Source organism: Alternaria arborescens, assembly GCF_004154835.1.
Source record: "Alternaria arborescens strain FERA 675 chromosome Unknown contig_50, whole genome shotgun sequence".
NCBI lineage: Eukaryota > Fungi > Ascomycota > Dothideomycetes > Pleosporales > Pleosporaceae > Alternaria > Alternaria arborescens.
Genome location: NW_021167905.1, coordinates 99,596 through 115,402, shown reverse-complemented (window position 1 = coordinate 115,402; position 15,807 = coordinate 99,596). Strand labels below are relative to the sequence as shown.

Below are 15,807 nucleotides of genomic sequence, written 5' to 3'. Positions count from 1 at the left end.
TTGGAAACATTGTTCTTCTTGTGGAGGATTGCATTTCTGGGGTCGTTGGCCTGCGAAACGCCATTTAGCTATCTGCCTCAAGCAAAACTCGAGGCAACTGATATTTCATAAAACGACTGGTAGAAAGAGTGAAGGCTCCATCCAGAACTAGGATTGCGCAGTTTCAGCAGCTAGATGGACTCTAGTGGATTGTGGTAGCAAAAAAAAAGGGGTGATTATAGAGATATCGCAGGGCCTTCACCCTCAACACCTGTACAACCATCCAGCAAAAACGAACGGACGTACAAGCCCGACGTGGGGGTCGAACCCACAACCTTGAGATGTACTGAGTAATCGTGTCTGTTAGACCGTGAAAGACTAAGAGTCTCACGCTCTACCGATTGAGCTAGCCGGGCTATTGCTGTTGTTCGATGAAAGATTGAGATCTAATTACATATATATATCTAATTGTTGCGTATAGCGGAGAAATTGAGCACGAAAAGGTGAAACCTACATGGCCTGGATAATCGTTGGTTTGGTGGGGGTGAATTCGGCGGGACAGTCGAAAATTTCATTAGTGCAACACCAAAAACCACCCGCATGCTCGCTAAAGCACAACCGCAATACGTGTTTATTGGCCATCACTATATCGGCCACATAGTCACAAGATAGTCGTGGTATGAATGAGAGACTTGCTGCAATCAGGGTGTGCTGCGACAGTGATGTATATCAAGATCGTTCACCTATCTTCCAGTCCACATATCACAAAAGCACTACCAGAGCAGCATAATCAACTAACTGCATGGTCGTTGGATCGATGCGTATCATTCTTAAACTGCGCAAACGTGGTGCTATTTTAAGCATGACGACTCCGCCTTCAGTGCGACGTTACCTAGGTACGAGGCCACAGCCTCAGAACTCGCAACGCGAGCAGCTAGTCAAAGTAATCTCTTTGGACACCATCGCCGACAAGTTAGGGGCGAAGGAATGTCGAAACGATGCAACGATATCGATGCTCTAGCCACTGTGCAGGCCGTATAACACAGCATCCTGCAAAATGATACAAAATACACGATCCAATCGCATAGTATTGATTGGGTCATCTCTCTTCCATGCTGTCAAGCAAGACGCCGCCGCAGCACGAACCGGGCTGAGGGAAATTGTAGTTTGCCCGCCTCACAAGCTGTGTTGGTACTTGGCGTGTTCTAACCAAATGCAATGGGCGTTCGTTCCAACGCAACGGCAGCAATGTTAGCTATCGAATGATAGACAAGACGTTGTATTCATGTTCCTGTCAAGAAGGGTTTACTCGGAAGCAAAAGCATCCCGAAGGTTAGTATCAGGGTGCGGACTTGGCGCAACGTCAGGGTCTCCACCAAATCTCTCCCCACAGCGTGGCGCCGCGTAATGGCACTGCAAGTTGGGTAGTTTGCAGCATCGCGCGTCAATGTCAGCTTGGTGCAATTTGAGACGTGCGGCCAAGGTGAATTGATCTTATTCGTCGACATAACGAGGCCCCAGGGGCGCGGTTGCAGCAGAAGGCCTAGGGTAGTGGTAGGCACTGCCTCAGCACTCTGGTCCGTGCCTACATCTTTCGACGACCGGCAGTCAGCGAAACCTTGCAACAGGATCCGCAAACATTCCCGGCGCTGGTGGAAGTTGACCTTCGCTTTCTTCACGATACAAACGCGATCACGACACATTGCGCGCATTCGGTATAAACCCAACTCGGAGACGCCCGCCAAGCTGTGTTACTATAACCAGGGTGGCTTACGACGAAGCTCCGCAAGACCTCCGTATCCGTCCGCGACGCGACAACACATTGCAGAAACGACGACACACCGGAAGCTATCACATGAAGTGGTAGACAAACCGCCCTCTTCGGAGAAAGACGCCCATCGCAACATTCGGCCGCTATGGCCAGCAGGCCGCCCGGCGGACCGTCTCATAGCGAGAACCTGATCGACTTCGACGACCATCAACCCACATATTACTCGGGTGCCCCGCCACCCGCCAATGACCATGACCTACTCCAGCGGTACGACATAGACAGCTCCGATGCAGCGCCGCAAGGTCGGCCCTCGGTTTCGTACGATGACTTTGTCGGGGGTGGGAGGGCGACGGCAGGCCTGCCGGGCGGGCCTGGCGCACCCACGGGTGACTCGCCCTATCTGGGAGGAGCAAACAACAGCAGAGCCTACTCGCAAACCTCGGACCTGCACAACTACCAGCGATACTCGGATGCAGACATACCGGCAGACGACGATGCTTCAGCACAGGGCTACTACGCCGCGGGAGGAGCGTACGACCAGCCTTCACCAGGCATACAGCGCGGGGCATCCAAAAAGGCGCACAACAGGAATAGTATCCTGAGTCTTGGAGGTGGCCTGACTGGAAAAGTCAAGAACATGTTCGGGAAGGGCAACGAGTATTCCGAAATGGATCTGCCATTGACCGAGAACGCAGCACACCAACGGCAGCCCAGCGCGAATACGACCGCAAGCGCACGCGACGATGGCCAGTCCTCCAAAACGAAAAAGGGCATGGGTTCATTCAAGTTTGGCTTCGGCAGGGGCGCGCCAGATCCCTCAACGTTGGGGCCAAGAATCATCCACCTGAACAACCCGCCCGCGAATGCCGCCAACAAATACGTTGACAACCACATCTCAACCTCGAAATACAACATCGCCACCTTCCTTCCCAAGTTCCTCTACGAACAGTTCTCCAAATACGCCAATCTCTTCTTCTTGTTCACGGCCATTCTACAACAGATCCCCGGTATCTCCCCCACCTCGCGATACACTACCATTGTACCGCTTGGTATAGTCTTGCTGGTCTCGGCCGTCAAGGAGTACATTGAGGACTACCGACGGAAACAATCTGACTCTGACCTCAACAACTCAAAAGCCCAGGTTCTCAAAGGCTCTACCTTTGCAGATACAAAATGGGTTAATGTGGCAGTTGGCGACATCGTACGCGTTGAATCCGAACAATCCTTCCCCACCGATTTGGTCCTGCTTGCTTCGTCCGAGCCCGAGGGTTTATGCTACATTGAGACGGCCAACTTGGACGGAGAGACAAATCTGAAGATCAAGCAAGCGATACCTGAGACGGCTGACTTTGTCAGTCCTGCTGAGCTGGCACGACTAGGAGGCCGTATACGGTCAGAACAGCCTAACAGCAGTCTATACACCTATGAAGCAACTTTGACCATGGCAGCTGGTGGTGGAGAAAGGGAACTACCACTAGCACCCGATCAGCTGCTGTTGCGTGGAGCGACACTGCGAAACACACCTTGGATACACGGTGTCGTCGTATTTACTGGACACGAAACGAAGCTGATGAGAAATGCCACGGCTACGCCTATCAAGACTACTGCAGTGGAGAGATTGGTCAACAAGCAGATTCTCATGCTTGTAGTCATTCTCATAGCGCTAAGCATCATCAGCTCTATAGGTGATGTGATTATACAGTCCAAGGAGAGAGACAGCCTCGAGTATCTCAGACTTGATGCTTTCAACGGCGCCAAACAATTCTTCCGCGACCTCCTAACATATTGGGTACTATACTCCAACTTGGTTCCCATCTCGCTTTTCGTGACGATTGAAATCGTCAAATACTACACTGGTAGTCTCATCGACTCTGATCTCGATATTTACTATGAACCGACAGACACACCGGCAAAATGCCGAACTTCGTCTTTGGTCGAGGAACTAGGTCAGATTGAATACATCTTCTCGGACAAAACAGGTACTCTGACATGCAACATGATGGAGTTCAAGCAGTCTACGATTGCCGGCATTCAATATGCCGATGAGGTCCCCGAGGACAGACGTGCGACCTTTGAAGACGGTGTTGAGGTCGGAATCCATGACTTCAAGCAACTTGAGCACAATCGCAAAACGCACCACAACAAGTACATTATTGACCAGTTCCTTACTCTACTCGCAACTTGCCATACAGTCATCCCCGAAAGAAAGGGCGAAAAGGCCGCCATCAAGTACCAAGCTGCATCGCCCGATGAGGGCGCCTTGGTGGAAGGCGCAGTGACTCTTGGCTACAAGTTCGTTGCGAGGAAGCCACGCGCGGTGATTATCGAAGTCGATGGTCGCGAGCTTGAATATGAACTCCTAGCCGTTTGCGAATTCAATTCCACCAGGAAAAGGATGTCTACGATTTTCCGTACTCCTGAGGGCAAGATTGTCTGTTACACCAAGGGAGCCGACACCGTCATATTGGAGAGGCTTGGCAAAGACAACCCTCATGTGGAAACGACGTTGACGCATCTTGAAGAGTACGCTTCCGAGGGACTGCGCACGTTGTGTCTTGCGATGCGAGAGATCTCAGAGAGCGAGTTCCAGCAATGGTGGTCGGTCTTCAATACTGCACAAACAACTGTTAGCGGTAATCGTGCCGAAGAGTTAGACAAGGCTGCTGAGCTCATTGAGCATGACATGACTCTGCTTGGAGCGACTGCTATCGAAGACAAACTGCAAGAGGGTGTACCAGACACTATCGCTACCCTGCAATCCGCCGGTATCAAGGTCTGGGTCCTCACTGGAGATCGCCAAGAAACTGCCATCAACATTGGCATGAGTTGCAAGTTGATCAGCGAGGACATGAGTCTACTCATTGTTAACGAAGAAAACAAGGAAGATACGCGAGACAACATTCGCAAAAAGTACCAAGCAGTTACTAGTCAGAGCCAAGGTGGAGCTGAGATGGATGTTCTCGCTCTAGTTATCGACGGCAAGTCGCTTACCTATGCCCTTGAGCGTGACCTTGAGAAGGAGTTCTTGGACCTGGCTGTCAGGTGCAAGGCTGTCATCTGTTGCCGTGTCTCCCCTCTACAAAAAGCCCTTGTCGTCAAGCTTGTCAAACGCCACCTCAAGGCTATCCTTTTGGCTATCGGTGACGGCGCAAACGATGTCTCCATGATTCAGGCCGCTCACGTTGGTGTTGGTATCAGTGGTGTTGAGGGGTTGCAGGCAGCACGTAGCGCAGATATCGCGATTGGCCAATTCCGCTATTTGCGCAAACTTCTCCTTGTCCACGGCGCCTGGAGTTATCAGCGTGTCAGCAAGGTTATCTTGTACTCTTTCTACAAGAACATTGCCATGTTCATGACACAGTTCTGGTACTCTTTCCAGAATGGGTTCTCGGGTCAGATTATCTATGAGTCGTGGACGCTGACCTTCTACAACGTGTTCTTCACAGCGGCGCCGCCTTTCGTCCTGGGTATTTTCGATCAGTTCGTAAGCGCGAGGCTTTTGGACAGGTATCCGCAGCTCTACCGCCTCAGTCAGTCCGGTGTCTTCTTCCGTATGCACTCTTTCTGGTCTTGGGTTGGAAATGGCTTCTACCACTCGCTGATTTTGTATTTCGGTGCCCAAGCATTTATTCTCTGGGACTGGCCACAGTGGGATGGCCGAAATGCAGGTCATTGGGTTTGGGGAACCGCCGCTTACACTGCCAATCTGGCGACCGTCCTTCTCAAAGCCTCCCTCATCACCAACATCTGGACAAAGTATACCGTGCTAGCTATTCCGGGCTCCATGCTGCTTTGGTTCATCTTGATGCCCATCTACGCCGTCGTAGCCCCCAAGATCAACATATCCAACGAATATGTTGGTGTAATCGAGCGCCTCTTTCCTGACCCACGCTTCTGGGCAATGGTATTGGTACTGCCACCACTCTGTCTCATCAGAGACTTTGCGTGGAAGTACGCGAAGAGAATGTACTTTCCGCAGAGCTACCATCACGTTCAAGAGATTCAGAAGTATAACATACAAGATTACAGGCCACGGTATGTTTTCCCCAATTTTTATATTTGCTCGCCACGATTCACTGACTTTGCAACAGTATGGAGCAATTCCAAAAAGCCATCCGAAAAGTCCGACAAGTGCAGCGTATGCGCAAACAGCGTGGGTATGCGTTTTCACAAACAGACGAATCACAAGCTCGGGTGCTACAAGCCTATGATACCACACAGCAAAGAGGGCGGTTCGGAGAGATGGCGAGTTCGCGGAAATAACCCTAGGCATTTGGACCTGATAAGGGGAACGCATTTTACTCATCGGAATTTGTTCGGCGTATGGAAAGTAGGCGGTATGATGTTCTTGTACGACTGCGCTCCCAGTAGGTATGATGTCTGTGATGTGAATAGTGCAGGTGTTATTGATATTAGCGTCAATCAACGAGGACTTCTAGTTGTACATTTCTAAAGGCCCCTTCTGTGTTCATTACTTCCCCTGCGCTTACAAATTGCGTTCAACATTGTGTTGTGTCTCCAGTGCGGAGCTATCTCCACCCAAAATGTCTTTCGCACTGATCGAAGCTTCCTGTCGCAAACATAAAGAGTAGCTTCACGTGCCTCTAATATTTTCATGCAACGTCAGAAACCCCACGCCGGCTCATCGCTTATCCAATGTAATGGACGAACGGTAAATCACGACTATGGCGCGTACTAATTATCCGGTGCCTTGAGACTAAAAGCTCTTTACCCGTCCACCGCGTGGTGGCAGAGCCAAAATGTGGGTACGGAGGGGCACCTGTTACCCCACTATCGTCACTACTGCGGTTGTGAGCGCTCTTTTGCCAGCAACACAGCACAGACATGCGGTTTCACCACGAAGAAGTTTCTTGTTGATACTGTTGAGACCACCCGCTATTTATCCATTTATCGACAGTCGCCGGGCAAGAGGAAGAGGAAGTGGCGGTGCAATTCCAGCTTCCAATCGACATCAAACACCAAGGCCGACCAATATGGTCAGCATCCGCCACAAGCATGCGGCGTAACAAGGATAAAAGCCAGGCGGAACCATCGCCTATCAGGGTAAAGAGGCAAACTGATCATACTAACCCAGTCGTCCGGTTGAAGACGCAGGGTCATATGTTCATGTTAGCCTCTAACACGGCGTATATAGACGGTAGGCTGTTGTACCTGGCGCCAAATTCTCTTATTCCGTCTGCAAAATACACGTATATATTCTGGGGACATGATTGCTGGGCGCTTCCATTGCCGTGCTAGCAGTATTAATACCCTGCGTGCCGCCTGTTCTTCTGCTGTTCCGACTTCCAGACCTCTTGCATCATCTTTTCTACATTCTTCAAGACCTTGCATTGAACGACGAACGCCAACATTATTACAGCGGAATAGTTTTGCCAATCGCAACTTCTTCGCTACCATGGCTATCAACACTCCCTACGTTACGCTGAACGATGGCAACAAGATGCCTCAGGTTGGCTTTGGACTGTGGAAGGTCGACAATGCTACATGTGCGGACACTGTCTACAACGCCATCAAGGCTGGATACAGATTGTTCGACGGTGCTTGTGGTAAGTAAATCTCGAGTCTCCATCCCCAAACCCACCATTAGCGGATGTGGGGAGATCGGTCTCTGTTACTACGAGACGCTCCATCGGCCCGTAAACCGTGTAGTACAAAGATCTACCGGCAATCTTTGACGGGCTCATGACCCCGATTTACCCGTGGTTTCTGCCTCCTTGCCTTGCTTCGGAATGCTAGCGTCCTTCTTCGGAACGAAAGCGCGCGTGATCATGGCTGACACCAAATTCCACAGACTACGGCAACGAAGTTGAGTGCGGTCAAGGTGTAGCTCGCGCTATCAAGGAAGGCCTCGTAAAGCGCGAAGATCTCTTCATCGTCAGCAAGCTCTGGCAAACTTTCCACGAGCGTGAGCAAGTCGAGCCCATCTGCCGCAAGCAATTGGCCGACTGGGGTATTGACTACTTCGACCTTTACGTTATCCACTTCCCCGTCGCCCTCAAGTATGTCGACCCCAAGGAGCGCTACCCACCTGGCTGGTTCGTCGACGGCAAGAGCAAGATCGAGCACAGCAATGCCAGCCTACAAAGCACATGGGAAGCATTTGAGGAGCTCAAGAACAAGGGCCTGGCCAAGAGCATCGGTGTGAGCAACTACTCAGGAGCGCTGCTTTTGGACATGTTCACCTACGCAAAGACCAAGCCCGCCACTCTCCAGATCGAACACCACCCCTACTACGTTCAGCCCTACCTGATTGAGCTGGCTAAGCAGCACGACATCAAGGTCACCGCATACTCATCTTTCGGGCCTCAGAGCTTCATCGAGTGCGACATGAAGATTGCGGCTGACACACCCCTCCTGTTCGACCACCCGGTCATCAAGAAGATCTCCGAGGCACACGGCAAGACCCCCGCACAGGTCCTGCTCCGCTGGTCGACACAGCGTGGTCTTAGTGTTATCCCCAAGTCCAACTCGGCGAACCGTCTGCAGCAGAACTTGGATGTGACGAGCTTCGATCTCAAGGACAGCGAGATTGAGGAGATTTCGGGCTTGGACAAGAACTTGAAGTTCAACGCTCCTACCAACGTAAGTAAAAACCTGTGTCCGTGTGGAGAAGGATGAGTGCTAATGTCGACGTGCAGTACGGTATTCCTTGCTACGTCTTCGCATAGACGGTGTCTGTGAGAGACGAGGAACGACTGAAAACGACGACATGAATAGATAAAGGCACGGCGTTTTGCGCTGATAGCTAAACGACAATAAAAAAACAAAAAAGTTCAGCTCTTATCGCTTGCCATTGCGTGGTATATGTATTCGTTTTGGCGGTTGTTGAACACCATGTCGGGCCTTTAGCCAACGATGTCGGTACGATGAGCCAGCTGCCCTCACAGTTTTGTCTTTCGCGCATCACGGAAGCGCGCCATTACATGCTTTCGTCTGCGTCGATTCAAGGAACTCTTACTCGTGGGCGGGCAGTGACATTCGCATTTAGCACGTCAAATTATTGTCATAGCTGTCAACTAAGCTTAGGGCATATGCGACTAACGCATCCACTCGACGGTGACGGGGAAAGTCCAGATGCTCTACTCGCTTTGTGCATTTATCCTGATCTCTTGTACAGTTCATATGCGTGAAACAGCCCATGGTCCGCAAGCTGGAATCTTCTGTATCGACGACCAGGGTGCTCGTTCGCAGCGCGACGTGATTCGCCACGGAATAAGGAAGTGCGCACATCCGGCTATCTACCGTCAGCTGCGGATGCACATTTCAACAATGCCATGGGCAAAAGCCCATCAAATGCACTACGACTGCACTGCCGACAGCCGTACAAGTGCGGCTTGACATGTCCAAAAGACCGAGATAACGTTTGTACAAAGGCCATGGAATGACGCGCTTGTGATCTAGGTCTTGCCGTTTCTGCTTCTCTCTTGTTTCCGCTAAGCTCCGGAAGATGCTCCACTGGAACAGCCGCATGCCGCATGATCCGCATTGGCATGGCAAGGGCTAGACTGCTTGTGTGCTGCATGTACAACTAGTGCTAGATCCCGATGATAACAGGCACACACACACACACGCACACGAATAATTGCAACGCGTCTTCAGGATGACTTGAGGAAACCGCATCAAAGTCACGTCGAGGCCCGAAGCCCTCCGTTTCAAGTAAAAACAGTGTGCACTGCGTGGTCTGTGTCTTCTGATGATCAAATCGATCACAGACGTGACATCACAACACGATCTCTTGGTGCATCCGCGGATCCCGGAGCTAGTACTAAAAACACTGCTAAACTCTGAACAACCAACGCGATTAACAATCCGTCTTCGGCGAATCCAGGCAACTGACCTCACTCATCACCTTACTACTCACGCGTCGTAGCTTTTTGCTCACAAAACCTTCCTCTTTACTCTGCTAGCTAGCTGCTACGGCTCTATACATACAAGAATAAGCGTGCCGGCCTGCTGCTTCTCCTCTCTGTCTCCTACCCGCTGTCTTGGTCCCGACTGCATATTGATACCCCCGGAACCTAACCTGACGTACTTGACCTGATCTGCTTTTTACACGGCCGTTTCCGCTTCACACTGTACCGCATCGCTTCGCATTGTTACTTTGAGTCTCCAGCAAGCGCATTTACATTTACCTTGAATCTTGATTACTGAATCCGGTGGGAAGACATGGCGTTGTCGACAGAGCAGAACCAGATGAGGTATGTCGCGCTTGCCCAAGGTTTGCGACACGCGACGGGTACTGACATGGTCTCCAGATTCTTAGCCATCGTGCTCCCTTCCCTCACTCTCTGCACGCATACATTACTCGCGCTGTCCTTCTTACTACCCGGCTCCGACCTCGACCGCGCATCTTTCTCCATCTCATACAATGTACTTGCCGGCAGCGCAAGCATATTGGGCCTCCTAGGCGCCGTAAGGGTAAGCCAAGCTCTTCCCCACGACCTGTGCGACTGTTTGCTAGCTGTCTACTTGGCTGTGTCCAGCCGGCTTCGCTCGGAGTCGCAGTCTCAAGTCCATTCGTCACATGAATCCGCTAACACCCGATGTTGCAGTTATTACCAAGCCTCGTGTCAGCTTACACAATCATCCACGCGACCACGTTGTCCTTTGTAACCATCGCTCTCGTAAACCTGGTTCTTCCCTTCGACTTCCGGTTGCTAAACCCGGTAATTCCGAGCTACGCTGTCGACGGATCGTCGATATGTCGCGACATTGATGCCGGTTTTGGATGGGACGATGAGTGGTTGGAAAAGTGCTCGACAACGTTTGCTGTTGTTAAGTTTGGGGGCGCCTGCGTGGGGTTGGTTTTGATGATCGCCCAATGGTGGGCTTTGTTCAGCGTGCGGAGATGGGGACAAGAGTTGGGATGCCAATGGGAGACTAAAGAGATGGATGTGGAGAAAGGTGGCCTTGTACAAGAGGAGGATGACATGATCTATGACGAAAAGACTGGATTCTAAATGATATAACGAATTAAATATTACAAACAAAACTAGGGAGACCGGCTCTTGTTAGAAGTGAAGCACACAAGAACGAAGAAAAGCTGACTGGAGCTCGATGCCAAACGCACCCATCCATCGGTTAGGCTGACTCAAATCGAACAGGCAAGTCAACAAATCGTTTCTCGTTTGCGTCCCAAAGTTCTTCCCGAACCCAAAGTTGATTCTCCCCTCTAACGCGTGAGCTGGGAGCGTTTCTCCAGAAGACTGGGTTTCGACATTTTTGACCATCGTTGATATGTCGAATGTAGACTGTTACTTCCCAGAAAGAACAGCTGTCACACTTGCATTCGCACTTGTCCCACCCCTGGATATCTCCACAGTGCATGCACATTTTGTCTGCGTGGCTGACCCATCCATTTTTGTTCCCGGCCTCGTGACTGACAATTCTCATAAACCTTCCAACATGCCAGAAGCAGACTCGTGGTGGTAATTTGATGATGTCGTGGGGGACGTTGGTATGCTCCATGGGCGCGCAAGCCGGACTGTTCGATGACTTGAACTGGCTGATGGGATACTCAGCGTTACACACGATGCAATGTCGATGACTGAGTTTAGATGACGATGGGGTCAAATAAACCTGGATAGCGCGCTGGGCACACCTTGACCAAGGAACCTGCCAACATCTCTGATCGAGAGGCAGGATATCGTTGAATCGTCGTTGAGTCAATTTGAGGGCCAGTATGGCGTCGAGCGCAAGGCGGTCGGTGATCTCGAGGATAAGTTCAGTCGGCAGGCTCCCAAGACATGCGATATTTAGAGCCATGGCAGCTTGAGATTTTGTCACAGGTGTCTGTTGATACACTGTAGGTTTTCGCATCTGCATTCTGCTGGTAGAAAAGAAGCGTAAGAAGAGGTTGATGTAATACACTCGCGCACATGGCGAGATCCATTTGCGTAGCCATATTGATGACATTCACTCGGTCTTGTCAGCGTTGTGGGAATTCACGTCCTACCGTGAAAGAAAACAGCGTTCGTCCATCAGGCCTGCGGAATCGGTGCTAATAGGCATCCATAATCCCGCCTCCTTTCGAAGGAGCGTGTCTCATACTTTATGCGTGAGAGGCTCCTTGCACCCCGTCATGCGTGATGGGCCTGTCGGGCGTATTTGTTGGAATGTAGAATAGGTGGTCATGTCGACAGTGTGGCTGATGTCGTAAGTGATACCAACACCCGTGGTTTGTGGCGCGTGATGCTATGGAAGCAAAAGAGGAAAGAGCTTTCGACGCGAACGGTGTGATGACAATGTCATGGAGACGGAAATGGAAAGCAAAGAAACGACTGGGCAGACGGAGAAGTGAGAACACCGTGACCTCAGCACGGATGACATATGCCAGGCTTACTTTTGAAGGCGATGGCGCAACGGCGGGACGTAGGCCAAGTTGGCGAACTACAAAAAGCTGGGGTAGAGGCGGGAGCGCATGTTTAGCCGAATGGGTCGTGCCCCTGTCTGGGTTCGTTTGCTCTCCGCACGAGCCATGGTGATATTGCTTACGCCGTGAGGTGTCTCAAAAAAGATGATGCCGTCGTTGTATAATGACTGTCTTGTCTAGCGACCGGCAACGCACTCCGAACCCCCACATCTTGCAAGACTGACGTCGCGTATCAGCATGCGAAGCTCGGCGTGCAGGGCGTTACTATCTCAATATCGTTAAACCTCATCTGGAAACAAAGCCGGCACCGAAGCTGGCCATGTCGGTACCCTCTGCGCAAGATACACAGTAGACGCAGGCGACAACCACACCGATGGTATTATCTCTCTCGGTCCATGTGCATGTGCTACGACGGAGAAGCAAGCCACATGTCAATATTTTCACAAATGCCTGGCTTTGGTGGGAGCTTATTGGAAGCCAGGCCGCAATGGTCGTTGGATGCCCCGCATTAGAGCCCAAGCGCTCCCACATATCTTGTCATGGTGTAGTGTAAGTGATCATGCTGGCAATGCGGTGTGGCATGCGTCGGTTTGGCATCGCTACCGTCCCGGGCGCGTTGGCGGGGCACTGCGAACGTTGAGTTCGCAGGTGATGGCGACGACGCAGTGTCTAACAGCATGACAGACATGATGCAGACCCTGAGTCGGGAGAATGTCAGGGTCAAAACAGAGTCAAACAGGGAGGGTCTGGGAAAACCACGTGTAAAGGAGGCGCGCGGGGCTTTCTCATGAATAGCCGACGACAGACCATGGTGGTGAGAGCCCGAACCGTTGTTCGCTAAACGCGCCCACTGCTCTCCCACTGCATATCCCGCAGTACTCGACTTGGATATGCAGCTGCCCCTCTCGGACGTCATCCGCATGCTCTTCCACTTGGCCGACTGCTGGTAGAGTCGCAGAGCCAGGCCTCGAGAGACAGTAAGAGATCCCCCAAGGCAAGGCTGCGGCGCGTCTGTCGCGATACGAAGAGTAAGCGGTTGGTTGCGGACGGGATCGAATGGGATATCAGACTAATTGCATGCAGCTGGTGAGGCCCGTGTCTGAGAAGCGGAGATGAATTAAGTGGATAGGTCGTTGCTCGGCCTGCTTAGCGCAACGAATCCAGCATCCCCTTTCGACATAATCCTCAGCAGTCCCGCGATATCTCCCGAAGTGCCTCCCTGACCCCTACCCGCTCAGTTGTGTGCTTTTCTCGGTGACTTCACTTGCTGTCTGCTAAGTGAACAGCTGTCGCTCCTTTTTCGCGGTGAAAGGTGAGTACACGGTTCGCTTTTCTCGGTACGCGGCACGACCCTGTTCTCCAAAACATCTCCGCTCTCCACCAAAATTTTCCGCTGCCCGCCTCGACCTCATTTCCCGCCCCCATATCGCCAACACTTGCCTGCGTCCGACCGCCGACAATCGCTCGAACCTCTTGTGCCGATTGATGCTTGCACTTGTTGACAAGGAGTAGCCGTACTAATCAATTGCTCCCAGATTCAGTTTCTAGTATCACCCACCCACCAACCCTTTGGCGTTGCGCGACTACCCCGACTCCGAATAACCCACCCGACTTCTTCCTACCCAACATGTCCTACTACAACGACGCATCGTGGAACACGCCTGCTCCCGGCCGGCAGTCATCGTGGGAGCAACCCCAACCACCCTCGCGATCAGGTACCGGCCAAATGGGATTCAACGGTGCAGGTGCAGCGATTCACATGGATATAGGCACAAGCTCCACGGTCAACAGCGAGGTCGCCAATGCCTTTGCCTCGCAGTTTGAGGGTACGTTGCTTCTTATAGTGGGGGCTGCCAGTGCCAATGCGACGATACGTGGCAGTGACAGGCCCCATGGTAACCATAGACGAGCCCCGTAGCCGAGTGCTAACAACAACACCACAGAGGTCGACCGCGCCATCGAGAACCTTGCCAAGAGCGGCAAGCCCTTCGGTCCCGGCTTCCCTCCTACGCCCATGGGTGCCAACCGCCGCGAGTCCATGCCCATGATGGGAGGTGGCCCCCGCCCATACCCCGACTTCGGTATGCAGTCTTGCTCATAATCGTCCCCGCATGACTGACATGTGATACAGAGCAACAGCGCATGGGCGGCGCCCAGCGCCACCACTCGGTCAGCGAGTACGACGGCTCCCGCTCCCACTCGGCGTCCAACGTCCAGGGCTTCTACCAGAATCAGCGCTATGCGCCGCGACCCAACGATGCAGACCAGATGGCACAGGCGAAGCGACGGATGGCGGCTCAGCGTGAGCGTGAGCTGCGCAACTATCACCAGGAGCAGCAATACCACAGAAGTAAGGACTCGGAATCTGGGCAACAATAGAAGCAGGACAGTTGGTTGACTAGGGTAATACAGACGTTTCAGGCTCAGCCTCCAAGTCCGACCGCTCCATGAGCCCCAATGCCATGAATGAAGAGGAGCGCCGCGAACTCATCGCCCGCCAGCACCGTGCTTTGTATGGCGAGACCTCCACCCTGTACAACAGCAACCCGACCTCGAGCCAGGATGTTCGTGTTCAGACCTCGCAAGCTGGTCGGGGTCCGTCTCCCCTCGCCTTTGATCCCTTCGGCATGCAGGCCCAGAACGTTTCCGGTGAGGGTTCCGTCCAGATGCCTCCCCGCGACAAGGACGTTGCTGGTAATGCTCAAGATGCGCGTGCCAACAGCACCTCGTCACCTTCTGGTAGCCAGAACCCAGCATTCAACCTCTTCGATGCTCAGCAGGCGAACCGTACCTCCAACTCGTCGCCCGGAGGCTCTCCTCCTGTGCCTGGTCAGAAGTCCAACGGCTCTGGCGTTGCCCCCATTGGCACTCGTCCTCAGAACCAGAACCTGCAGCAACCAGGTGGCGCTATGGGCAAGCGCGCGAACTCACCTCTGCCGTCGCCTCTCGGCTACAACTCGTACAACGCGAGCGAGCAGAACAACATGTCTACGACATCTGCGTCTATGAACCCTTCGTCTACTGTCACTGACAAGGGCGTTGGTATTTGGAACAACGGACCCTGGAGCAACACGCCCACACAGGGAGTGCAGGCGTCTGTTTGGGGTTAGAAAACGGAGTTTTGATTTGGGAGATATGATGCACATCCGGAGTTACTGCATTTCAGGTGTCTCGGGCATTCTGTGTCGGTCTTTCACACACACAACCATGGGTGGACCCGGTCAATTGGTGGTTGGCGAATATTTTCTGTGGGTTTGGCGGTGCTGTTGGGCATACCCGTCTACATTCCACATCTCTGGGTCTGCTGAAGATAATATACCTTTTCACGGGCGGTTACACGGGGTTTTGCTAGGCAGGTTTAGGGTCAACATGGGTTTACGGGGCTTGCGGGAGTTTGCTTAGGGATGACTTGCTATTACCGGTTGCTAGCTTTTCGGGTCTGGCTGAGGGCATCTGCATCATCAGAGGATAGGCTTGGTCCTACACGGATGATTCTGGGACGCTATTTGGCCTGGTACATCTAACGGTCTAATGGGAAAAGTGGTTTGGGATCAGAACGCCTTGTAGTGAATATGCGCACGCAACACTCTCAAGTGGACTTTCACCATTTGGCATAGTGATTATCTTCCTGCCTATTCGGGGAAATTGCAACCGTGGTGAGTGA

At 52.3% G+C, this 15,807-nt stretch overlaps 4 protein-coding genes across 4 annotated transcripts; all 4 read left to right on the top strand.

The window, feature by feature from the left end:
• Nucleotides 1–1,895: 1,895 nt before the first annotated feature.
• Nucleotides 1,896–6,013, top strand: AA0111_g11466 (putative phospholipid-transporting ATPase; the record flags this gene model as incomplete). Its single annotated transcript, XM_028645335.1, has 2 exons — nt 1,896–5,785; nt 5,842–6,013. The coding sequence occupies 2 exons, from the start codon at nt 1,896–1,898 to the stop codon at nt 6,011–6,013; spliced, it is 4,062 nt and encodes a 1,353-aa protein (XP_028500968.1).
• A 1,153-nt stretch (nt 6,014–7,166) lies between these two features.
• On the top strand, nt 7,167–8,439 carry AA0111_g11465 (putative NAD(P)H-dependent D-xylose reductase; the record flags this gene model as incomplete). The annotated part of the gene is made up of 3 exons (XM_028645334.1): nt 7,167–7,317; nt 7,563–8,353; nt 8,410–8,439. The coding sequence occupies 3 exons, from the start codon at nt 7,167–7,169 to the stop codon at nt 8,437–8,439; spliced, it is 972 nt and encodes a 323-aa protein (XP_028500969.1).
• A 1,498-nt stretch (nt 8,440–9,937) lies between these two features.
• AA0111_g11464 (hypothetical protein) lies at nt 9,938–10,731 on the top strand (the record flags this gene model as incomplete). Its single annotated transcript, XM_028645333.1, has 3 exons — nt 9,938–9,969; nt 10,027–10,189; nt 10,324–10,731. The coding sequence occupies 3 exons, from the start codon at nt 9,938–9,940 to the stop codon at nt 10,729–10,731; spliced, it is 603 nt and encodes a 200-aa protein (XP_028500970.1).
• Nucleotides 10,732–13,770: 3,039 nt separating this feature from the next.
• On the top strand, nt 13,771–15,253 carry AA0111_g11463 (hypothetical protein; the record flags this gene model as incomplete). Its single annotated transcript, XM_028645332.1, has 4 exons — nt 13,771–13,969; nt 14,087–14,224; nt 14,275–14,493; nt 14,556–15,253. 4 exons carry the CDS (start codon nt 13,771–13,773, stop codon nt 15,251–15,253), a joined length of 1,254 nt encoding a protein of 417 aa, XP_028500964.1.
• Nucleotides 15,254–15,807: the final 554 nt, after the last annotated feature.